Raw genomic sequence first — 27,009 nt, forward strand, 5'->3', positions numbered from 1 at the left:
GGAGCGGGAGGCTGCCCGGCCGCCGCCGCCTCTCATGCCTTCACGGCAACAAAGAACGCGCTGAGCGGCGGGCGGAGGCGCCGGGCCCCTGGCTGTACCCCGGCAGTGCCGGCGCGGAGGGCACCGGGAGACGATGGCGAGGAAGGGCGAAGCCTCCGCTCATCTCTACGGTGAGCACGGGGCACGGCGGGGCGAGCGCCGGTGCTGGGGCGAGCGCCGGTGCTGGAGCGAGGGCGGCCGGCGCTCTGTGCCGCCCTCCGGCCTGTTTACAGCGCGGATCCGCCCGGCGGGCAGCGGCGGCCGGAGCCGGCCGGAGTTTGTTTCCCTCGGCGAATGCGGGGGGCGCAGAGTCCCCCGTGCCGGAGGGAGCCCCCGGGACGCCGCAGCACCTCACCTGGCCCGGAGCAGGCAGGACGGTCGGTTCGGGGAGGGAGCCGGTGGGTGTAGGGATGGGGGCGGGCAGGGCTGGAGCCTCTGCCGCCGCCCCCGCCGCGGGAACAGGTGCGTTGTGGCCGCTTTGTCCCCGTGCTGGGGCGGAGCGGAGCCGGGGCCGGGCGGCAGGTGCGCGGTCTGGGCCGGGCCGCGGGGTGCGCGGGGCGATGAGCGGGGCCGGGGGCCGCGAGCTGTGCGGGAGCCGCCGGGCCGGAGGCGGAGCCCGTGGGGCTGTGGTACCTGCGGGCTGCTGGTGTTTGGGGTGCGGGCAGCGGCAGCTCCCGGGGGCAGCGCCCTGGCTGGTCCTGCCAGCCGACGCCCGGGAAGGTCACCGGGGGCAGAACTTGTTTTGGGTGTCGGGCTTTAACTGCTCCTTGTGATGTATTTGCGACAGGGGACACGGCGTTTGCAAAGCCTCTTAGCCTCTTCGAAGGTGTTGCTACAAAATCGATTTCCTCTTCCAGTGTGCGCGAGATTTCCATGGCAAAACAAACGTGCAGAATGAGCAAACCGCCTTGAAACAAGGCTGCAGCTCCGGGAGCCCCGAAGGCCTCCTGCAATGGGCCGAGTTACACAAATGGCTAAACACGGCTTGGTAAAGCCTTTGCCTCCGTACCACAGGCGTGCTGTGCTTTACACCTCGAAAAACCCTGTTTTCTAATTCATTGCCATGGTCTGAACGTTGATCTGACTAAAGGAAAATCCATGGCTTGTCTTCCTTCAGAAAAAGAAAATGGGGAGGGAAAACAAGCCACAGGGAAAGTGTTTCAAAGGTGAAAATAAATTGGTGAGTCTGGAATCATTTAACTTATGAGAGAATGTATTTCTACTCTTGTGGAATTCAAATGGTTTTGCAGGTTACTGCAGAGAGAGAGCAGGCCTAGGACCATAGATATTCAGCACTGATGGTAGAAAGAGGTGTGGAAGTATTATTCTGAAAGAAGAGCAGGAACACAGTATTCAGAAAGGGGAAAACACCTTTTGAATAGAGTTCAAAGTGCTACGTATGCTTCCTTACTTGTCATTTGTAAGCAAGAACACTCTGTTAAGAAAGTCATGACAGGAGATACCAAGTGTTGTATTGTCATAATAAAATAATTTTTAAACTTCATTTTCAAAGCATATTACAAGGGTAAGAAGGGGTCATTCTTTTCTTTTTCAACTTCAGGGAGGAGGGCAATGTTTTGAAGAATTATTCTGACTAGAATTTTTGCTACTTGAGCTGTTTCATGAGTGTGTTTGCTTCCTTTTATCTCATTTGCATGTGTGGATTTTGTTAGTGGTAGCGTGTATCATGTTACTACATTTACAGAAATCTTAAGCAATTGCTTTAGTCTTGTGTTGGGAAGCAAGGTTCTTTCCCCCGTTAGATCATGTATTGTTAAGGATTTACAAAACAGAAAGTGCAGCATTTTCAAATTGAGCATATATAATATGATTTTCCTTTCAAATTAGCTTGCTGTAATAGTTATTCTCTTGACTTTGTTGTCTTTGCCAGTAACAGGTTATTTATTAACCTGCAGGTATATTTTTCAGAGCTATAGATGTCCTAAACTACTCTTCTTGGAATCTCAAGGATTCCTCAAAGTTTCAGCATTTATAAATGACAAAGGCAAATTCTTCTCAAAGTTTTGGTCTTTTAACTTGTGTCATCTGTTTGATTCTTTAGAGTAGATGAGTCAAGTCTGTGGTTGACAGGTGGGATCTTTATTTTTTAGCCAAAGTAGTACTTTTCTTTCGTGTGACTGCAGTGTTAAGTGCTGTCATGTGACTGTTGAAATCTATGGTAAAATTATTTTTTACTTCATTGCAGAATCAGACTCTTAGCAGTGATTGTACAATAAGGAATTTCCTGTAGCAGTGAACTGCAGTTCAATTGTTACCTTACAAATGCACACTGAAGGTCAGATGGATGATGACATCTTAAAAAAAAACTTTATTGCTGTTTTAAGAAACACTGAGAAGTATATGAAGTGCCCAGTTTTATTATTCCCAACTGAAATGCATCTAGCTTTTTTATATCTGCATGTTTAGATCCTCTTTAGGAAGAACTACTTACCTATGATTTCTTTTGCCAGTAATGGGTGCAATCAAAACTTGAGTCTATAATTGTCATTCCTAGTTACTGCTCTGAACTGAGCATGTCAAGTTTCTCCTAAGAAGTTTTGATTCTAAGAAGATAGAAACAAATTCTACCTGTTTGTGTTCCCAAGCTGGGAAAGTTCTTCTGTTTCCCTTGGGAGAGCTTTTGAGGAACTATGAAACTTTCTATCAAGATGGTATTTTCTCCATTTACACATATGTACCATGCAGGAAGGACATCCTGGATCTAAGGAAAATGGGCTATTTAGCCACAGCAGTGTCATATGGTGTGGAAGCTATTGGCTGTGACACTACTGCAGATAAAGCCTCCTTAGCTCCTGCTGGTAAATCCTTGTGTGTCATGGTATGTAGTTCATTTTGCCTTCTGAGGTTTGGATTTCATACGAGTGGGGTATGCTCATATCAAAAATGAAACTCAATTTAACGCTTTATTAATATTTTAATATACTCAGAACTGTTGGAAGTAGGTGAAACTCACCTTTACATTCGGATGGCTTAAACCTTTCTTCCTCTGATGTAAATTTGGTCCGCTTTATTTAGGCTTTGCAGAGCATGTTTTAGGTGGCATAAATCATTTACTCTTTAAGCACATCTGCTGAACCTAGGTACAGAGCTTCAGCCATGCCAGATTTTGCTAACATCCTAGTTTTGCATAAAACAAATCACTGTGGAATTAATGTAGGGGCCTGGGGACAAAAACAGAGAGAGAATTTTAAAAGCAGCACTTTGTAGTATGTTCCCTGTTGTTTTTTTATTGCAGATAGGTCTCTTTGAGTGAAAACTTCCTCTCTTAGCATGCTACTTCATCTTTTGCCTGGTTCTGTGATAATGTCCTCCACAACATCCTTGTCCCAAGAGTTACAGTCAATGGTTTGGTGTCCCAGTGGAAACCAGTAATGAGTGGTGTTTGTCCTGAAACCACTGCTATTTAGTATCAACAAAATAGACAGAGGGATCAAGTGTACCCTCAGCAAGTTTGCAGATGACACCAAGGTGAGTGGTGCAGTTGATACTCCAAAAGGAAGGGATGCCATACAGGGGGGCCATGACAGGTTTGAGGACCTTCAAGCTTCTTGAAGACAAGCAAAGCCAAGTGCAAGGTCCTACACCTTGGTCAGGGCAATCCCCACTATCAGCACAAGGTGGGGGCTGAATGGTTTGAGAGCAGCCCTGCAGAGAAGGACATGGGATTACTGATGGATGAAAACTTGGGCATGACCTGGCAATGTGCACTTGAGCCCAGAAAACCAGTTGTGTCATGGTCATTGAAAGAGTTGTGACAGCAGTTTGGGGGAGGTAATTTTGCCCCTTCACTCCACTCTGGTGAGACCCCACCTGAAGGTACTGCATCTGTTTCCAGCATTCCCAACACAAGAAAGACACGGATCTGTTGGAGCAGGTCCAGAGGGGGGGCATGATAATGATTAGAGGGCTGAAGCACCCTTTCTATGAAGAAAGACTGAAAGAGTTGGGATTGTTCAGCCTGGAGAAGAGAAGGCTCTGTGGAGACTTTACTGTAACTTTTCCATATATAAGGGGGGTTTATAAGAAAGGTGGAGTGTTGGGGTTTTTTTAACTGAAGCTTCTATTGATGAGACAAGGGGCAATAGTTTTTAACTGAAAGAGGGTTTAATTTGGAGATAAGGAAGAATTTTTTTACCATGAGGGTGATTAGATGTTGGCACAGGTTGCCCAGAGAAGCTGTGGCTGCTCCATCCCTGGAAGTGTTCAAGGCCAGGTTTGGACAGGGCTTGGAGCAACCTGGGATAGTGGAAGGTGTCCCTGCCCATGGCAGGGGTTTGGAATGAGGTGAGCTTTAAGGTCCCTTCCAACCCAGGCCATTCTGTGATTCTGTGAAAATATGAAAAGTACTGCATACCAGAAATGGTTTGGTTAGTAAATAAATAGGCAATAAAACTGGTAGGATTTAGTCAATACAGTTTGTGCTCACCTGGTGGTCTAGTGCTTCTTTGTATTTCTTGAGCCAAAGTAATTACTCTAGTTTCTGATCCAGTTAAGAGTCTATAGTATCTGAAAGCATCCAGGCTCTAATTTGTTATCCTTCAGCACTTGAGTGTTGTACATCTTCTGGCTTATTGACTTAAGCCAAGCCATTCTTGGGAATAAGGTGTTACTCAGCTGCAAACAGGGAGGACACAAGCAGAAGATCTGTAGATAAGGAGATTAATGTAACTGTTACACATAGTTATATGCTATCGAGTTGATTATTTATTGGTATAACTGTCACTGAACATTACCTAGAAATAAATTGTTTAATAGGCCAGGCTTCTTGATGACTAATTAAACTTTGTTATATGTTTTAACAAGCAGGATACTAATACCTAGTTGGAGGGGAGTTCTACTACTATCCCATGCCTGTACAGTATATTATTATCCAGTCTTGCATCTCTGCTTCTCAAAGTTTCTCTTGTCATACCAGGCCTCTATTTCTCTACGTTGTGTCCTTATGTTAGTCATAAATATCTCACTCTGCATGGGCTACTTAGTTGTTACTGTTATCCGGTAAGCAGAAATAAATTAACCATAATCACCTGGTCAGAAGAAAAATTGCTGTTACAGTTGAATCAAAACACATACAAACTTGGAGGTAATTTAGTAAATTCAGTAATTCACTCTGCATTCACTCCTGAAGTGTAAAAGCACATCACATTCACAGTTACTTAACTGTATTTACTGTTTGTGTTTCCTGTTGCTAGTGCCTGGCTCAGAGGCAGTCAGATTTACAAAATTTGCTAATGTGATTCCCTAGCATCTGGATATTGTGTCAGGGAGACAGTGTCTCATTAATGTCTATTAGCCTAATAAAATAATACAGGAGCATCCTACAGGTTGGTGTAAATTACATTGGCTTAGGACTATTAAAGCACATAAATATAAGAGCTTTCCTGTGAGGTTAGGAACAAGGTGTGTTTTGTGAAATACAACGCTTATTTGTTTAATGCAGTGAAGATAAACACACACCCAAATTTGTTAACAATCTTGTTTTGTTACACTGAAGGCTAAGGAAAATGTTATGTGTGTGTTGTACAACTCTGTGAACCTAGACATTTAGATTTCCATATATGGTCTTTTCCTGCTGAATTTGTACTAATTTCTTCGGGACTCTGAAGAAGGTGTTTCAATCAGTTTGAGGAAGCAGTGAAGTACTCAAGAAATCATGGACAAAGACTAACAGAATAGCCTATCAAAGTTCTTTCAAATTTTATTTTCTGTGAGCATTTCCTTCGAGGTGGTGTGATACAGAGAACTCAAAGTCCTTGAAGGTGGTGGGAAAGTGGTGACAAGTCTAATAAATAATTACTGGGAAAAAACAAGTTTATTGTAAACCTGTGTTTTATTTTTGCTAGGAAAGGAAATAAATGCCTGGCAGCCATTAGAGTTAGATGGATGTCTTAGATATATAATTTTTCTTAAGCAACTAAGACTGAGACTTAAGCAACAGTCACTGAGTATAATTTTTGACAAAAGACCTGTGCGACTTAAGCTTTATCTCAGTGTTTCTGCTTTTTTGTCTTTCCAAATTGTTCAGTCTAAATTTGTTGGTACCAAGCTTTTATGATCCTGGAATTCCAGTCTCTGGAATTCACTTCTCTCCAGGTATAGATACAAATACCTTTATACCTGTCACTCTAAATAATAGAGCTGCAATCCATATGAAACATAAAGGGTGGGGTTTTTTTCTTATCATAGTAATCTGCTATGGCTCTTGGAAGCTACTGGGCTGCTGTAAGCACCCATAAATAAAAGTAGCCAGGAGGAAATCTCTCTGACTTGTGGGATAATCCCCTAGAGCCTACTGTGATGTAGAAATTCAGTACTGTCCATGTGCCCATACAAATTATGGGGAACTTTTCACGGGGAGGAATGAAATACATCTGACTGTTCCTTTCAACTGAGGAACACTTGCATGTTTCCAGGCTCATTCCACGTAAGTGAAATCATCCTTTCCCTCCTAGACTGTGCTGAAGAGAGCTGCAGCAAGTGACTGTACTCCTTGAGGGTACTCTGTTGAGCAGTCACTTTGAAGTCCAAGCTCTTCTGTTTTACCAAAACCCAAAACCGTGCCGTTGATTGACCTCTGACAGCTGCCAAGACAAGGAAGTTTTGCCTGAAGGGATCCTCTCCCTAAGGAGGACCACTGACTAAGGTTCCCAAAAGATAGTTTGGTGGGTTACTTCTCCAGCAGGAAGTCCTGTGGTTGGACCTGTTTTTAACCAGTAGATAATCTGTTAAATATATGATTTAGTATGTACTTCTGATGTGATAAGGGTGGGAACCCATTCGTGCCTTAGGCACATGTTTCACCCAGAAGGAGGAGGTCTAATATGGGTGGGCCAGGATACCACTTAATTATCTCTTCTGCACAGCTGATTATATATAGAAAAAAGTGAGTATCTATTGCATGCAGAGCATCTAGACTTGTACAAGCTGATGTGCCATGAAATCTGGTAGTAGAATAGTGTCTATTCTACACATAATCAGTGTACTTTGAAATAAATGAATATTCTGAATAATACCTCTGGTACTTATTATATAAGATTATTTGTACCTGATGTTAGAGTAAAATTAACTGGTTTTTTTCATCACTTGTATTTTTCTGCAAGAGTTAGAATTTCTTGGATGTGATCAGGTTGCTAAAAACTAGCTGACTAAGTGTAGCAAAATATAGTATTTATTTTTAGGTTTCCCCCCCCCCCAGCAGAATGATAAATAGTTTCTATACTGTTGCTTTGCTTTCTCTGACAAAAGGCAATGAGCTGTATCTGTGAATACCCCTTTTTGTTGGTTTCACTACAATGCAATATCTGTGCTAGCATCTAGGCAACTGCTGTAAACAGGGAAATGATGTGCCTGTGACCAATAGTCTTGAACTCTCGTAGTATTTACCCCCATAAGTAATTTAAAGGTTTGAGGAGGATTTGTGAGATAATAAAGTGCTTTCATACATATATATATATGGGTTTAGGTAAATATGTATATAATATGTACATACATATATATTTCCTTGTTAGACTTTTTCTGGCATCTTGAGAAAGTATCACTAACAGAAGTATTATACCTAGGAATACATAATTTCATTTGCAAAGCAAGTAACATCATGTATGCATACATTGTATTTCTATTTATGTAGTTCATGCAGAGCAGATCCTTGCTAATTTATGCTGATGGGCTTTTCACAAATGACTGAGTATTGTGGCAAGAGCCATGTCACACCAGTCCACAAGCTTGAGGCCAGCCACTCTTGTGGGTCTCCAGCGTGAGGGAAAACATCCATTTCAGCAGTTGTCTGGAAGCTTATTTTGGAATTGTAGAGAAAATAATAAAAAGAGCTCAGCTACTGGAAACTGCTGACTTTTTCTTCTGATCCCTTCATAATGAAAGATTTACCTTTTAACTGAGGAAATCAAAAATCTGTAGGTAGTGAATGAGTGGTTTGGGATACTGACAAGCAGAATAGGGAGAGAAATCAATGAAAGTTTCTTAACAAAGTGACACTAACCCCAAATCAAGTGAATCTCTAAATGGGCATAGTAAACACAAACTTGATAGAATTCTGAGCCAAAGGTCTCAATGAAGTTGTATAGCACACCTGGAAGTGTGGCAGAAGGAAATAAACCCCCTAGCTGCCAAGATCTCTTTTCCCTGTTATGTGTAATCACTGTAACCACTGCCAGAAAAAGATATATGAGAAAACCTATGAATGTTGTTTATTTATGCTCTATCTTACTCAAAGGTGTAAGAAAAATATAATAACAAAGGACAGCACAATAAAGGATTAATCTGGGGAAGTGTTTCTTTTCTCCGGGTGGAGTGACTTCTGGGGGATGTGGATGGTCAATTAATGTGGTTTTTTTGTCACCCATTTTTTGACTTGTTTTAAGCTGTTGGGTCAGTACAATTAGTGGGATCAGTTAGTGATAGTATTACACTCAGTGTGGGAATGAAAATTCATTAGATTTGACTGGTCCTAATGGGCTTGCACTAAACTGTTGTCTCTAACCATTTCCTGTCATATTTAAGGGCAGAGTATTGTAGTTATATGTGTGTACCAAAGCTTTATATTTACCATCTTAAAAAGGCACCCTGCAGCGAATTTGCTTTAAAGTATTGAACTTACCTGTATTGAATCTGCCTGTAAGATAATAAGTCAAAGTTGTCCAAATAAACAAGGGCAACCTAATGGCAGTGGTCTTTCATACAGACCGCTATGTGTTTTAAAGATTCTCTGGCTTACGGGTGAAATTCTGCTTCTAGCCTGCGTAATAAGTGAAACTGGAAGAGGAAATGGGTTCTGTACTCGCTGTGCAAGCCTGAGAGCCTTTCTGGAGCACTGTTGGAAGAGTAGGGCTGTAGTCTGTGTAGCTGTGCTTTTTTGGCCCTTTCAAACATGTTTGCACTGTCCTGTCCTGTCGGCTCGTCCTCTCACGCAGACCTGAAGAGCGCTGCAGACGCTTAGGAAAGCTGAGCACTGTCTTAAAACATATTTTCCTGATGTTAGTGCACTTGAGTTTTGATATCAGTCATGATTAGTGTAATAAAGGGCAAAGCCGTATATATCTCTGCTTTCCCTTGCTTTGTCACTGCAGGATACTGTCTTGTATATGATTGCCTCTTACAGCTGGAGTTGGTTTGGTTTTCACTTGTGTCCTCACCTTTCTTTTTTCAAAGATGGATGAAAGCTAAATATTTGATTAGAAGATTAAATTACGTACTTACATTTCTGTGGGCTATGTTTACTTTTGATGACAACTAGATATTACTTTGTCTTTCTCTGCTGCTTTAACTGCTCTACAAAAGGTACGGCAAGTTACATTGTGGTTACTCATGGGTTCCTCCCAACCATTTGACAGAATCCCTCAACCAAAAGCTGCTAATGTTACTAGTGTAGATGCTTCTAAATAATTGTGAGATTGCATTCCTGCAAGGATAAAGAAAGTTCATGCAAATTATTAGTATAAATGTCAAGTCCTTGTACTATAGCTGTTGCCATTGCAGGCATCTATTTTGACATCTGTGACTGCTGCATCTGGAGTGTCTGCTTTGTCTTTCATTATTGTCTGTCTCTGTTCTATCAATCTGTCTTTTTGTTACAAAATAAGTTTTGTTAGGAAGTACAATTTTAGTTTATTGCTCCTTCATTGTTTTCACCTGTTTTAGAGGAATTTTATGAATTTTCCTTCCCTTCCTCACTATACTGGTTTCAGCTCTACAGATCTGACCTACAGCAAAATAAACATGAGTGAAGGGTGAGGAATTTGACACTTTCTTCTGTGTTACACCTGCATTTGTATTTCACCATCAGAACTTTTTTTTTTTTAAGGTAATTACAGATTGCCAAAATATAATTGTATTTAGAACACAAGATTTCTATCAGGTTGAATTTGTACTTGACTTCCAGCTGTGAATTCTCTGTAATGTATGATGGTCCCCTGTAGGAAACATATTATTTTCTCTTGGTGATGCCTCAGTAGTGATAAATGTTGATCAAGAAGTTGTTGGAGGTGATTTTGTTCATTTGTTTTGCAGCTTTCATAGAACTAGGTAGAAAGCACTTTGCAGCGGATTTTCCATACAGCTGAAAGTTGTTGGCAAATCTTTTGCAAACCTTCACTGACTTAACGTGCTGAATCTGTAATAAAAAAAAACATTTTGGCTATGAGAAAATCTTCATCTGGAAGTACTGAATAAGAGAACTGTTGTCAAGGGCTATCACATTAGAAAAAGATCAGGAAATATTTATGTGGTAAAGGAAGTGTCTTGTTTTCATCAGTTAGGTTTTAAGGACTTGTGTGTTGCTCAAGATGGGAAACTCATAGAATATGTGAGCAGTTGTTCACACTTCAGGACCATTTTCCAGTAACACTCAAAGCAATTTTAAGTGTAATTGTATGGATACTACTCTGACAAAGTGTCTGAGTATTCCAGAAATAATAGATCTTAACACCTAATGAACAAGCTCTGTTTGACTTGATGTATTTATTCCTGGTAATGCACTGTGCCAAACAACTGAAATGCTTCTAACACTGGCTATACCAGTAGGATGGAATGTGCACTGTGGGACAGATTTTTGCTTGAATTCTCTAGTGAGTGGGAAGTATTTAAAGAGAGGGAAGGAATCCAGTGCCATCTTTTTTTTTTTTTTTAATTTAAGTCTGGGTGATGACTTTTATATGTATTGTGAAAATACATAATTGCTTCAGTGTTTCAGCACGAGTTGGATAACAATTAAATTAGGTTGCAGCAGAGTATGTATCCAAATCACAGTGAGGGAAATGGGGACCATGTCTTGACACAAAATATTCAGCAAAACACATAGCTGCAAGTGTTTTGCAAGACTATGAAGGTCACTGGCAAACTGATTTAATTTTCATATTTCCAGATTTCTGAGGGCAGTAGTCCACAACTTAAGCAGTTTTTTACTTTTTTTTTTCTAGTCTATAGAGAAGCAGGAAGAGAGACTGAGGATAGTTACTGGTATGTCTAAAGAAGCCTGGGATTGAAAGGCATTGGCTTCCATCCTCAAAATAGAATAGTAACTTGTAACAGCAGCCTTCTGGCACGTGACCTTAGAAAGTCAGTCTTCTGTGCCGTAGTACTCAAACTTGTCTTATTTAATCTGTATTAATCCTTCCAGTTTTTATAGAAGCTTTGATTAGGTTTAGTGATTGAGATCTCTCACAGAAGGTGCTCTAAGAGGAAAACCATTTATTACCCTTCACTTTGTCTGTTAATAATAAGAAAATACATGGTTGTGGTTCACGTAATTTTTTTTTCCCTTCAAGAAATGCACTAAGGAACTTGTCTGAAGCATCCAGGATATATATGTACTATCATCTTAAACTGCATTTTGCCAGTACGTGCTCTTTATTTATATGGTTCTGTCTTTGTAAGCATTCAGGAATCATTTCATTAGTGTACTATCCAGAAATTAAAATCAAGTAATAACATATTGTAAGTATCAAATTGTCATTTATACACAGTTTACTAGGATTATAGTTTGACTTATTTGGATTCAGTTGGTGGGAATATACTGTTTAGTTAGAAAATGTTTAGGTGCATTAAAAGAAATTATTGCTGATGGTTAAGATTCAAGAAACAATTCTTTATAAGTCATAATATGAATTGTATCTTGAAAACATTCTTGGATTTGAACTTCTTTCAATTCACACTGTTCCTAATTACAAAATTGCTGTGCTTTAAATTCAAAATTTTGATTCAGAAATTTATTTTGTGAATAGTTCATTCCATTTTTCAGCTGTCAAGGTAACTGAAGTTCAGTTTTGACTTAATGCCCGTAGGTTGCCTACTAAATATAACTTGTGGTAGACTTGTCTTTAGTGAAGGACACATGGATAAATCTTGGACACCTGACTGGGCTTGTAAACTCTCCTACACTTAGATTACAGTTTTTTCTTCAACATATCGTACTGCATCATCTCATTCCTGTCTCCCTTGCCTACCTGATTAGGTGTTTCCATTTCCTCTTGCTCTGAAGTTCACCCATCTATTTTTTTTGTTTCCTTTCTTTTCCCCTCTCTCCAGGAGGGGACTTGTTTGTTCTACTTAATCATTAATCAAGCTCCATTCATTGCAGTTTAGATGGAGATTTGGTATTGTATCTTTTAAGCCAAAGAACAAATGTTGCCATTGCTGCATTGACAGGGGAGGAAATCTGGAAAGCTGAAAACATTAGAATTGTAAAACATTTAATCAGTCCTATTTTAAGTGCAGTAAGATTTTAAAAACAAACAAAAAAACTTCACCAAACCGAAAACCCACAATCCTGCCAACCTGAGAGCAGTGCTTATGAAAAGAACAACATGGCTATTGCACAGACGACAGACTTTCTTAGCAATAACATTAGTCTTGTTTAGGTGACTGGGGAATCTGAATGAACAAACATTTGTAATTGTTTCACAGTGTAAAATTTTACTACTGGCAGCATGAATTATACCTTTCCTGAAGGCTGCTGACAATCTAGTTTCCTAAGGCTTGGCTTCATTTTGCACATAGGAGTTGTTCTCAGGTGGACTTTGAGGGCTACAGATGTTGTCCAGAATTTCTGGATGCCTTATAGTTGGATACTTCTGCCCTCTGTTCCAATTCAGAAATCCTGAACATAAGCCCAGCTTCATACATTCTTCCCAGCACTGTGATGATGCAGCACATTGGGACAGGTAATGGGAATCATGTTTGTATTGTGATCCAATTGTATATTGCACTTTCTGTATAGTGCTTGTGTTGTGATTGCCATACAGGGCTGTATCACTCTGCTAAAGCCACAGAATGGCAAATATATTCAAGTAAACTTGATATTAAACATTAAACCCTCCAGGTGTGGAATATCTCAAGTAACCTGGTCAGAGAGTAGAAAACTCTGACAACTAATGGAATTGTGACATCCCATAAACGAAAAAAAATACCCTATATTGAATAGCTGACTTTAAACCCATATTATTTGCTGCAAGCTACATATTCTTAAGGAAATTGCAGTCTTACTTGAGTTACAGACATCAGGTTTTCTTACAAGTAAATTCAAAATACACATTATTAAAGGCTACTATTAGCCTGAAATCTATGGTAACTGTAAATGAGAAAGATTCTCCTCAGGTTGTTTACTGTTAAAAAAAACTCACAAAACTTTAAAACCTAGTTAGCCTTCATAGCCACATTCAAAAATATTAATATTTTTCTTGCAGCTGTAATTCTATAGATTTTTAAATGTTCTTACCAGTTTTGTTTTGTAATGTTCTAAAACAGAATATGTACTATTCAGCATTGACCTGAACTGGATATTAAAACAATAACCTTTTTCTCTGAAATAGCTGTAATATGATGATTTATTTATGCAGCTTAACTTTCTTTTAAATTAATAGTTGGAATCGCATTTTTCTTGATAATAAGGCTTTCATAGAGTGACTTAGCAGTAAGTCTGAGGGAAATAGCTGGTGTGGTTGAACTCAGTGATCTAAAAGGTCTTTTCCAGCTGAAATGATTCTATGATTCTAACAAATCTGATGGGGTAACACTTCCCCTTGGGTGCAGTCGCACAGTATGCTAAGTATCATCTAGACCTTTTGCAGTCCCTTTCTGACCCATTGTGTGCAGTTCTTCCATCTCTCTTCTATGGGAACTTGTGCTCAGATTGCTGAAAACTGAATCTTGTGATGACAAAATAGAGTTTAGTTTTTGGCCAGCTTGGCTTTCTGAGTTGGCTTCCCGAGTTGCCTTCCTCTCCAGCACAAGGGCAGATCACATAGTTGCAAATATGGAAAGACACTGGCAACTCTGACATAATTATCTCATAAAATTGATGCATTGATCTCCAAACTTACTTACATGGCTGCTGTACTTCAGCTGTGGTGCTGTTATTCATGCTTGCTTGCTCCTGCGTTCACATATGTCCTAGCAGACCTTTGTAGGGCCTTGCAGTGAAAACAAGCCAAATGTTTTTGCGTGGAGATAGTTTTCAGTCTTATCAGACCTGGACTGTTACTTACCCTGAACCTGCAAAAATGCTGCTGTTGGCAGGAGGGTGAAGACAGGAGAGGATGGTCAGGGGATAGAACCAACTTCTTGAGTTTCAGCCTGTTCTTAAACTGAATCTTGAATCAAGTTAATCTTGAATTAATCTTGAAAGAGAAAAGATCATAGAAGTTTAGAATATGCTGAATTGGAAAGGACATGAGGATCCAACTCCTGGCTCTGCACAGACACCCCAATAATCCCACCATGTCCCTGAGAGTGTTGTCCAAACTGTGCTTGAGCTCTGGCAGCCTTGGGCCATGACCACTGCCCTGGGGAGCCTGTTCAGTGCCCAACCACCCTCAGGGGGAAGAACCTTTACCTAATATTCTGTCTAACTCCCCCCAGCACAGCTTCATGCTGTGACCAGCAATAGGACCTGAGGGAACAGAGATCTGTGCTACCCCTCATTAGGGAGGTGGAGACCCCAATGAGGTCTGACCTCAGTTTCCTTTTCTCTAGGCGGAACATACATAAGAATGGAAAGATGGAAACATGAAAATATATATTAAGAAGTACAAGAAATTGAAAACTATCAATTGCATATGTATCTACAAAATTTTAACCAGCTCAACTCTTCCTCTTTAACCAGCTCAACTTTTCCTCGCGAGGAAAAAACGAGTTACAGCTTTTAAATTTATTAAAAGTTAAAAAGATATTTTTGTACTTGTACAATTTAGCTTATTAATAACCAATAGTCTTCAAATAGTTGATTTAATTCAAGTTAGAATTTGCCTTGCACATGCCTTTTGTGATTTATTATTTTAATACTTCTGGAGCAAATGCCTTTTTTTTCCAACTAAGATTTGTGGTAAGACTTGCAGGTCAGATTGACTCTATTAACCCCTCATTTCAGATATAAAATGCAACATGTTAGTGATTGTGCCTTTACCCTTCATTTCCATGGATACACACTTTGAATGCAGGTGTAAGTCATAAGCAGCAGCCTCAAGTAGTCTGTCCCCTGAAAGAACTAAGAACACTGCAGGGTACATATGTTGCACTGGCACTTCTAACACTTTTATACTGAGGTAATTTCTCTGAACTATGAGGTCAGACTAATAAAAGTGTTCGTTTACCTGGGAGTTTGGTGGGGCATCAAAGATGTTATCTAAACCTGGAGGGATGAGCTGTAAATGTTTGCAACCATTGTAAATTGTTAAGTTGGTTCCCTAGAGCAGCTAAGATCAGTCTGACCTTCAGATTCTGCTTGTGTTGCTTCTGCTGTTGCTGCTCACTGTCTGACAGTTTATGGGAACAGCTTTCTGTGTGCCCCTCTAGTGATGAAAGACTGGTCTTAGCAGAACTTTTAACAGTCCTAAACTAGGACAATGTACTTGGCCAATTAATGAATGTTTTCTGATGGTCAAAACTATTTACATGCATCTCACTTGCCAATAAAATTAGGTAAATTGAGTATTAAATCTTATTCAGACACTGAATGTCTTGCTGTTATCACTAAAGCATAAGTAAATATTCCTGTAGGGAAATGTAGTTGGACAGGCATAGAACAATGGGAAGCAAGAAACTTCCCTGAGAAGGAGAAATAAAAAACTTGGCTGAGCATTGGATACTTTATAGCTAGCTGACTGTAGAACTACGATATGATTGCAGTGCTGTCATGGTTCAGAATTTATGAGACTTAATTATGAAGGTGTTCTGCAAAGATCTCAGAAGAGCTTACTGCTGTAAAATGTCAACAGGGTGGTTCCCATGTGAGGATGTTCTGGCTAGTAGGCCAAGGAAAGTCCTGAATAAAAGATTTTTATTTTTTTTTTTTTTTTTTGGCTGAGAGCTGTTTAGTATAAAGTCAGTATTCTGAGATTGGTAACTAAGCCTCTCCCAGCAGGCAAGAGTACCTGTCAACCAGTCCTGTTTTCCTCTTGGCTTACTGACTGTGATTGCACAACTTTTCCATTGCTGTCTGTGTGGTCTGCTTGTAATAGGATCCTTCAAGTCTACTTCTTTATTTTAGGCCCCTAATTCAGTTTATAGTCTCTCTTCACCTTAGGCCAGCCTACTGGTTACAACAGTAGAGAAAACCTTTGAGAAAATAGTAAAAGGCCAGTCAAGAAGCTTCTGATACTCATCTTTGGCATCTGTTTCTCTAGCATAAGGTCTGCTGCTTAAAACATGAGAGAAATTCAAGATTTTTTGCTATTTTCAGTGTAAATGTTTGCAGCTTTTCTTGGAATTGCTGTAGTAATTGCTACACAAATTTAAGTTGCTCTTTAAGAACTCCATCTGTCTTAAAAAAAAACCCCAAACCAAACCAGAAGATAGAATTTAGAAGCAGTAGACAGAGATGAATTCCTGAACCATAATTTCAGACTAGTTCAAGTCTTATTCACATTACAGGAAAGACTAACATGGACCCGCTCCTGTGGAACCCATAGAGACACCCGTCTTTTTAACTCAGCAAGATAAAAAAAGATTTGCAAGATTTAGAATATCACCATTCAAATTCATAATGCTGAATTATACCCAGGAAAGGAATGTATATCAAAATGAATACTTTCTAGAACAGTCTTTTTTTTTTTTTTTTTTTGACATGTCCTTTGATTAATCTCTCTGCCAACACACGGTTATTTCTACACAATGGCTCTCTCTTTTCAAATTAGTTTCTGGTTACCTTACATAATTTACAATATTGTTTGAATGTTGATTTCACTCTTTGCAGATATTTTCTGTTATAGGCAACCAAACAGATTGTCTCTTGACTGGCCAAATGTTTTAGGAGACATGAAGAGCTGCTTTTCTTTTAATGGGCTATAGTACAGTGTAAACGACACCAATTCAGAGGAGACAAGACTAATGCTACTGCTTACTGATCTACGTAATTAGTGCTGTGCATTCTAAGGTATAGTGGGCAAATTTAGGTCCCTTTATTTGGTTTTCATGTGCCTTCTTAGGTAGACTTTTGATTCCAGACCAGCTCTCCACATTAAAAATGTACAAATCATTTTTATCTCTAGGGTTGAGCAGAATGGAAACCTGTTGTTCAGGAGCAGTCCCATTTCATATATGGCATTAGAATGACAATAAAAATGTAGTTAGGAAGAGAAGGGAGAAGAATCTGGGCTTCAGGATGGACAATTACTTAAGGACATATGAAAAAGGAAATGAGAGTTGAAGGACATACAGTACAGAAGGAAACAGATTACATGGTCTGGAACACTGGAGATCACTGATTATTGAAATACAGTTTATGAATTCTTGCACATGTTCTGCTTATTTTTTAGCAAAAAGAATTTTATGGAGGTCTACCTATTACTAAGGGACTGCTCTCTTAACAGAACAGTCATTTCTGGTCAACTAGAAAGGAAGCATGTAGTCTGCTACCTAAATCTAGGTGCCAGAAGTGTTATTATGCAGTAATACATGGACACATGTCACCCTGGAGTGTTAAAATCTTGCATTTCAGAGTCACAGTGAAGAAAGTCCTTCCAGTTACAGTTTGAAATCTATATATGTGCATGCTTACAGACACACAGAGAAACAAATAGTAGGTAAAATACAATATGATGCAATTGCAAAATTGCTAGTTAATAGTGAGGGGCTTTAGCTTCTCCAGTCATTTGGAATATTTAGCAAGTGCTAATAATAAATTAATGTATTTCGCATTTATACATAATATAGTACAGATACAGTGTCTTTCTCCTCACTTTGATTTTTAAAAAAAGATGAGCAGATTAACAGAGTATAAGGGAAAAGTAGGGTATAAGCCTGCACTGTGAAATCTTCCCTTTGCACCCTGACACTTCAGTTTTGTGATACCTTTTGGTTTGCATCAAAACCAGAGACTCATCAGAATGACTCCTATGGTGTTGTGGTTCTCTGTAGAAGGCAAATTCAAACTACAGACCATAAAATTTATGATGATGTGCAATTCCCTCAAGGTCTCAAGAGCTTAGGTTAGTGTACTACGGTCATGCATGCTGTAGGCTCAGTCATAATTTAAGCACAGTATCTATAGGCCATAAAAAGAGTGCTGGGACCTGCCCTGGCCACAAGTACATGCATCCTGAGGGCATTCTCTGAGTGTACCATTGGGAAGGGCAGAGTAGAATTCTTCATGGCACCAGTAACAGGAGTTATTTGCGGCAGAAACCTTACTGCTGTAAACTTTGCTGTAACCGAGCACATAAAACAGCACCTTCATGGCTAAATGTTGGGCTTATGTGCTTTCAGCCCCCTCTTTGGTATCTGTGTATTAGCAACTGACTTCATACGTGGCAGAGAAAATTGTAAGCAACCTGGGTGTTAATGTGTGCCCTTTTAAATACAGTTTGGGGACATGTAACAACAGCAGCAGCAACAGTAACAATGTATTATTTATTGTTTATTACTAGTGTAATATTTCTTGACTATACTTTTCAGTGCCAGATACCCCTTACAGAGAAAAGCATTGGAGTTGATTCAACAACAAAACTGTAATGCTAAAGGCTCAATTTTCAGGATTTACTTTGCTTCCAATTCCTAGGATTTCAGTTTTCACAGGATGTTACAACCTTGTTACATATAAGAGCAGAAACTCTAGTTTCCAGTTATAATCTATGCAATTATTAATATTTACCAAGTATAAGATACCAATTTACAGGAATAAGTTGAAGATTAACCTAGAGACTAACTTTTGGGCATCTGGGCCTAATATTAAGCATTTTAAGCTGAGAGTACCAGAGTTTCCTGTCAGCAAGTTCTTATTTACATTATGATTTCACTGCTTACTGTTGTTCTTAAAATGTTAAGGTACATCTGCAGTGCATAAAGCTGAGCCTGGAACTGTAAAATGCTCCTTTATTTGTGACTTTTTGTAAGGAGGTGAGGCTTGTTTTACTTCTGAGGTTGGGAAGGAATTTTCTGACCTTTCATCAGAGTAAACCAAATTCTTATTTATACGGCTTCCATCTCCTCATATTTTTTCACAACTCTCATAAAAACTTTCTCAGTGTTGCCAAGATTAATATGTATTCTGACAATCTCCCCAAGTCCCCCAAATCATATTTTGTCTCCTTCTTTGGTTTTAATTTGTCTTTGAGATGTTTATTCTGCACAAGTTACTTGTCAGTCTGCTAAATATTCATGTGTTAAACGTTCATGTTAAATGTTCACATCCACAGTGGACTGTGATTTCTTCTCCCTTCCTCCCGTTCTCTATATTTTGGTGTCAATTATGTATAAAGTGTGAGTTGTATTGTGGAGCTGCTGCAAAGTCTGTAAGCATTGTAGAAATGTTCCTACAGGGTTTTTACCTTTTGTAACCATGTCTTCACTAATTCCACATACCTTATAGCTGATACACATCTAATGATTCATCTTTATGGGTTTTACTCCTATAAACATTTCAATCTAGACCGATCATTCAGGACTGTTATTTATACCAGTGTGTCTGTGAATTTACATCCAGGATTAAACTCCTTAGTTGTTTTGTTCTAAATTGATACACCAACACTAATAGAAAACAAGTTCTGAATTGCATCACAAACTGGAAAATCTGCAAACCAGTTATAATAAACCTAGTTTTATACATGGAGCATAGCATGTATTTTGCTGTTGGAGTGGAGGGGGAATCTGAGCCAGTTCTGTGCTTTAGACAGTAACTTGACACCTGCTTCTGCAGGAACAGATTGTTTCTTAGAAAGACTTTTCTCATAATGCACAGTGCTCTGTATAGTATCATTGCAAGTTAGTCTGTGTACAGGTTTGAGAATCACTGTGTATCGGTTTTTACAGATATCTAGCTAATGTGAAGTCCTCTTACATCCAAAATTGTTCAGTTTTCAGATCACCATTCAAATTGTATTTTTTTTTTTGTCGTAGCACCTAATAACGAGATGCATGGAGACATTATTTTCTGTAACAAAAATCTGTTCTCTGTAACAACGTCTCAGTTGTGTATGCTGGAAATACTGGTAAGTTCCTTTGAGGAATAAAAACCTGTAACTAATGTTGGATTATTTATTTACTAATGGTCTTATTACCTAGGAATAGGACCTGGCTGAAAGAATGCAGACCAACTTGGCATAACATGTTGTGCCTTTAGAAGTCTATAGAAACAGAAAACATCAGTAATCACAGTCCCCTTCTTTTGTCTAAGAACACATTCGGCTTTGTATAAAGTCAAGCTTTTGATTCCAGAGGACTTTTTTAATGACAACAAATTAGGGAATATAGTGGAAGTCTGTTTTTATTAATAAGTGGGAAAAACTTGGAATGAAGGGTCACTTCTGACTGTTTTTAAGCAACTGTAAGGGATTTATTTGCTCAAATAAATTCTTAAATTACATCTGCCCATGTTATAGTTTTGTGAATATATTCACTGTTCCAGATACACAGAGCCATTGTTAACACTGCTAAGACTGCAGAACACATCCTACAGTAAGTGGCAGAAGTCTCAGAAATGAAGGCAAAATAAATGAAAATGTGTCTGCCTAATAAAATAATGGATCTAGTTAACATAGACTTACAAACTCTACTTGTAACTGCATATCTAATGGTTTAAAAACAACCATGGTGAGCTGGTGCTTTGTTCATTATACCATACAAGTGTGCTATAGAGAGACTGTACAGAAAGGCAGGCATTCATAATAATGCATCTTATATACAGTGTTATATAGACATAAATTTTGACCTCTGTTAAAGCAGCAGTAGTCACGACTCACCAAATCCCCATCTGAATAGTTTTCATTATATAATTCTTTTTTTTCTCCCCTAAAGAATGTTTCTGCAAGGTGTGTAGCTATACAGAGAATAGCTAGTAAATTAGCAAGTGCCTATTGATATGGCTTTTTAATCTTATCTGTGAGTTACGCATTTTGTGGACAAACATATATGCCTAATCATTCTAAAGCATAACCAGTTATTTTTGTATTCAAATATCATACCAGATACCAGTAACCGAGTGCAAAATTCGGTCATGCATGTAGGCAGTTAGACTTTCACTGAAACCGTGGGTGCATGGTTCAAACAGTGCCCTTTGTAACGGGAAAATAAATAAAACATTTTCTAGCTTTTGGAAATGCTTTAAACTGTCAACATACTTGTGATTTGTTAAATTGTCCAGCCTTTGTAGTGTAATTTACCAGACGCTGTTCTGCATATATGATCTCTTGATATTTCAGCAATGTTTGGGTAAACCAACCTTTCAGATTGTTGTGGAGGGTATTCTTCTAAGAGAAAATGTCTTAATAATGTTAAACATGCCTGAATTTCTGTTATGTTGCTTTGAGAAAAATTAATTAGTCACTCTATGTAACCATCCTGCTGCCACATCTCTGTTTGCCTTGGGAGCTGGGGTGTTGGCCGGGCGGGGCCCAGCCGGAGCTGCAGGTCGGGCGGCGCTCCCGGAGGGGATCGGCCCTGGTCGGGCCGCCCTGCGGGGCTGCCCCGTAGCCTTCCCAGGACCGGCTGTCGGAGCCGTGCTGAGCCTGGGCCGGGGCAGAGCGGCGCTTGGCGCTGGCACGTCTCTTAGCTGGGCACCCAAAGGGGATGCCTGAAGGATAGATCTGAACTAGGGCAGAAAACGTCTTGCTCTGCTTTCACTTCCTCAGTCTCTCTAAGCAAAAGAATGGTTTTATTTCAGATATGAAATTCAAGGAGAGTGGTGATGACACCCACGTAAAACGTGTTGCAACAGCTTGTCATGCAATAATGGCACCCAAAGGCTTGTTGAAGAAACTGATTAATGTTACTAATTCCCCAAGCTATGCGGGGAGGTTTTCTGAGTGGTTTTCTGTTTTCTCTTGTAGTCGACCATCATAGCTGGGTGCAGTTTCCACACCAGATTCTCACAGGCTGGAGGGCTAAGACTTTCCAAAAACTGTTTATTTAATTACTAGAGAGAGTTTTTCCAGAGACTTCGTGCTACTTGGTATTTTACAGAGTTGTGTCTCCTTTCTCCCCAGAACAAAGGACTGTGGTAGTGGATATTTTTATATTCTATTGAAAAGCAAAAGTTGTGAGACAGTAGTTTGTTGAGTGAATCGGGATGTCTGGCTTGCAGTTTTAAAAATTTTTTTGTAATTCCTTAATATTATTCTAAAAAGTGGAACTTTATGTGTATATTTCTTTTAGTGAACACCCTCATGTAATTTCTCCAGTTTTGAACTGAACTATACTATAGTTTTTATTCAAATGCTTCTACTTCAATAGAACATGAAACATTATTTCTAATGCCACTTCCTGTACTCCATTTGATCTAAAAGAAATTTTGGCTTTGCTATGTAGGTTTTAAGTGGAAGGTTCCATATAGGCTATAATAGTTGTTTTCTAGTGGGTGCTTGTTAGTATAAAATTAATAGGAATTAAAAGACAACTTAAAATTACCATTTGATCTTAGTTCTTAACAGACAATTGTGAAAATCTGTGGATTGTATACATTTTGAAGTAATTAATCATATAGGACCAAGCTTCCATCTTACAGTAAATTATAGTAATTATCAAAGGTCAGAGTTCACTAGAGTTAAATATTTTGTGAAATATGAACCTTGTGCTAAAGATTTAGTGGAATAGTTTTGTTAGTCCCAAAAATGTATTGTAGAAGGATATTAATAGTCTAATTTCCACTTAACAATAAATTGTAACTTCTTCTAGAGATGAAGGTTATCTTATTTTACAGCTTTCCTTTGATTTCAGTATCAGACACATTTAATTTTGTAGTAACAGTGATGGGGGGTTTGTTGTGGTTGTCTGAAAAACCAGGAGATTATTTTCAAATTCCTATGTTCACCTCCAGGAATACAGTTCCTCTTGAAAGTGGGGTCCTGGTTGTAAAAGTGAACTCAGCAGTTGCTGGATGTGCTCAGCAGACACGTTGCCAGAGGGCTGCTGAAGTGGAAGGGTTGTACATGTGTACTACACCAGGAGCAGGGTAGTGCACACCAGGCATGGAGTCTCTGAGACATGAAGAGCCATAAGGGGAGACAACGCTGAGGTAATTGTCTTTAAAATTTGGACAGCTGTTATACTGTCCTCAAGACACAAGCTGCATTTTTAAATGTTAAAAAAGGGGGGGCGGGAAAAGAAAGGATAGAACCTTATGCGTTTGCCTTCTGAGAACTGGGTAAGTAATAGTGACTGAAAAGTTTTAAAATTATGAAACAACTTGAGACACGATAGCTATGTACATTTTATGTTGGACATTTTACCAACAAGTTACATTAGGATTTTTGATGTCTACCTTTCGCAGAGAATGGTAGCTCATTAGACAAATGTAGCTAACCAAAATTAGGCAGCCATTGGCCATTCTTATTTTAAATCAGCAGCCATTAGAAAAGGCTTGGTATACAGAGGAGGACAGATCTTCAAAATTATGCATTGCTGTTAAGGCTCTGATTAGTGCAGTTTCAACGTGGTTTTGTGAATTAGACACTGGTTTATTCATAAGGTTGGGGGTATGACTTTTCTGTTGCTTTCAAAGTAATTGAATGCATTTGTACGAATAAAATAGTGGCAGATACATGATGCACACAAAGTCCAGAATAATCCAGCTTTTGTCTCCTCCACCTGGCATTTTTGTATCTGAAAAATGTGTATAATTGCACTTTTTTCCCCATAGAAACAGTGCAGTGGTTTAATTTTTAATGGTAGATGCTGAAGATAATACTCTCCTTTTGAGGTTATGAAAGTGTTATTTTAATGATTTTAATGATTTTAATGTTATTTAATGAAAAGGTCTTGGTATGGTATCTGCATGCAGCATTTTGCAGCATAACAATAAACAAGAAGTTGCAATGATATGGTATAAAGCATTTGGGGTTACAGAGTGCTAGGAGAAAAAATAGTTGGGTAGCATCTGTAATTCTAGATCAGCTGCAGTAAAGCAGCCTAGAAACACAAACTTCTGGCATTCTCTGATCCTGGGTAGGAAGCATCTGATTATTTCAAAACACCTCCTTTTTCTAGTTAAAGCATCATCAAAGACTTTATTTTAGGTGCTGTTTTTCTAAGGCATGAGAGCGTGTTTCAAAACCAAGAACCCTTTCTAGCTAGATTAATATGTAAAAATGTTGGGAAAAAGAGATACTTAACAAAACAGTTACATCAAACATAACTGTATGATAACAGCTTGCTTTGATCACCCAGTCCTCTGGGCCCAACCTCACTTTGAAAAAAACATCTCACAGAATAGTTGAGTTTGCAGAGAAGTGCTCTTACCACACAATTTGTACCATTCCAGAGGCATCTTGGTAACTCTTGGAAATTCCATGAAACTTGCATTAGTCCTGGAACAAGAATAAGAAAAGGAAACTGGGGGACAAAAGAACAGACAGAATTCCATCTCCGAAGAAGAATTTGGGGGAACAGCTAATAGGGGCATTGAAATGGAAGCCTTAGTGAATGTGTTTGTGACCCAAACTGCTGGCAACCTATTGTTTGTTGTTTAGAGAAATGTAAAACCTCCACTAGCTATCAGTGTTTTTGATCATGTGGCAGAATTTCAGTTCAGTGGTAATTCAGTTGTAGTACATTAACTGTATACGTTTTCAGTCCCCTTTCTGTGGGTAGTTGTTTGCCTAAGAGCCTGAGCCATCACTAATAGCAGAAGAATGTTAGGTGTGGACCTTGGACATTTGATCATATCATGCTGGTCAAACACATTTTGATGTTTTGTCTAATATTAAGTGAACATGGACAACATGTTAATTGTACAGTCACCACCAGGAAAAAAAATTGCACAATTTTTGGACTACCCGATAGTCAGCTGGGTGTGTGATGTGTTGTCATTCATTTTGTCTTGTGGCTATGACATGGTCGACATCATGTTTCTTTGGATAAATGACTAATTAGGACAATGCAATGATACTAATTTTAAAGTTTTTCATTCTTAAAATCTGATTTAGTGCTTGTTTTTTTAGCACAGTAGAAAAATGGTCAGCCTTCTCCACTGAACTGTCACTGACCTCAGGATTCCCCGACAATTCTCTTTATACTGTAGACATACACAGTGCACATGGCCTGGACTGCTTGGGAAGCAAAGGATGATGGGTAAAACTGATGCAGAACTATGTAGTACTTGGATCTTCTTGAAACCTTCTTAAACCCTTGCCTCTCACTGTTTTTTGTTTTTACCCCTCTTCCTTTACTGTCCTTCAGTAAGATTGGTAGCAGTGGCATTTGGGTTGTGAGCAATGAATGCCCTCAGCAGTGACAGTCGCTTTTGAAACTTTGATTGAATGTGGATGGAAACTCATCTGCATGTAAAAATCTGTGTATTTGCAGTTATGTAAAGAAAAGGACACAAGATGACTTGTTTGTCTCATCTGCCACCTCCTCTTTCCTCTTAACCTTTCCATTTTTTGCTAGTCATGAGCCAGTATCAGTAGCACAATGGCAGTACTGGATTCAGCTATCAGTCGGGTTTCAACACTTTGCCTGGTTCAGGAGGGTGCCCCACATGACCGGTGCCTCCCTCTTTGGCCCCTTGAACATTATGAGTGGTGGCAGACCAGAGACAAATAACCTGAGCAGAAGGGTCAAACACTGATCACAATGTAAGTCCAAAATACACATTGCATTTGTTTTTGCCTTTCCAGAAAAAAAGGGGAATGTAATGAAGAGCTGATGGAGAACTACAGGAGGAAAGGAATGTGTGGACACGGAAATGAGTTGGAAGACTTGTGTGGGAGTGATTAGAGAATGTAGATCACAGAGCATTTCAGTGTGATGTACATAATCTAGCCTGTGATTTAATATAGGATCAAGACATTAAAGCTCTAGTGCAATTATTTAATGCAGTGCTATTGCTGACTCCCATTTCAGTGTGTGGTATCTATTAACTGAGACTTTTACGCTCAACTTTTAAGAGTTAAACACATGTAGTTGTTCTTAAAAAAAAAAGATATCTGTCTGCATAAATGACTAATAGGAAATTAAAAACCCCAACAAAACCCCACAACCCAAAGGCAGAAAAGTTTGTTTTGTGACTTAAAATTTCAATTCCATGTGAATTGTATTCATCCCCTCACTGGCTTTTCTGGCTGAAGGACCAACAAACAGAAAGACTCATACTGTCACGATAAAAGATATTTCAAAGGTGGCTATCATTTAGTATGATTTATTACACAAGAGAAATCATAGATGTGTTTTTATTATAATTGCAGTGTATGTGAGCATAACAAACAAGTTACACCTGAATTTTTCAAAGAGGGAAAAACTCCATATGCCGGTAAACCAGATACAAGGCTTGTTGGAAGAGTTGTTTTTATATTGATTTTGATTAATAGACTGCTTCAACACATTTGTGTATTACAGTCATAATGTATTATTTTATATTACTAGGATCAGGAAGGCTGTGTCTGCATAAGGAATGTTACATGTGACTTACAACGTAGCTTAAGTTTGCCTAAAAAAAAATTTTTAAGTAAAATTAAATTGACTACTACTAAACAGCAGTACATTTCAAACATTTATTTGGGTTCTTTGCAAAATTAAGACTGTAAATCTTGCAAAGATTAGGCATTTATATGTGTTCAAGCACTTTCTACTTCTGATAGGGGTTCTGCAAGAACTTGTGTTGTGTTTTTTTTCTAATCCTACACAGAACAGAAAGGCAGAGGCATCAAAATCTTCATCTGATTTTTTAGAGAAACATAACTGGGATGAACCTCATTCAGTCCTAATAACCCCTGAGCATTTGTTAGTAGCCTACTTCGTTTTCTTGTCCACTTGTGTGTTTGAGCATTGAATTAGCAGCTTGGGTATGGTGCCCTAGAGGTGACAGTACTGCTGCTAAGGTCTGTCAGAGGAGTATTTTGAATTACTTGAGCTTACAGATGTGCTCCAGTAGAGGGGAGCAGTGTGTACAACTGCAGCTCCAATGCCTTGCTAATAAAACCTCTATTGTCTTAAAAAGTCTCAGCTGTTCTCCTCACGGGCACATGTAATTGTTGATCAAACACCAGGGAAGAAATTTGAAGAAACTAATAG

General features: G+C 39.1%; 1 protein-coding gene across 2 annotated transcripts in view; it reads left to right on the plus strand.

Moving 5' to 3' along the window:
* The window catches only part of SLC44A5 (solute carrier family 44 member 5), a 71,872-nt gene that overhangs the window by 819 nt on the left and 44,044 nt on the right, over window positions 1-27,009 (plus strand). The window contains exon 1 of one of the 2 annotated variants that reach the window (XM_027651454.1): window positions 16-170. The exons of the other annotated variant lie outside the window; for it this stretch is intronic. Coding sequence (XP_027507255.1) covers window positions 134-170 — 37 coding nt within the window. The 5' untranslated portion in view covers window positions 16-133. Of the gene's footprint in view, window positions 1-15; window positions 171-27,009 lie in introns of those variants that run through there. 2 annotated transcript variants of the gene reach the window in all.

The sequence above is a fragment of the Corapipo altera genome, unplaced genomic scaffold (genome assembly GCF_003945725.1).
Source record: "Corapipo altera isolate COAL_440 unplaced genomic scaffold, ASM394572v1 57, whole genome shotgun sequence".
Lineage (NCBI taxonomy): Eukaryota > Metazoa > Chordata > Aves > Passeriformes > Pipridae > Corapipo > Corapipo altera.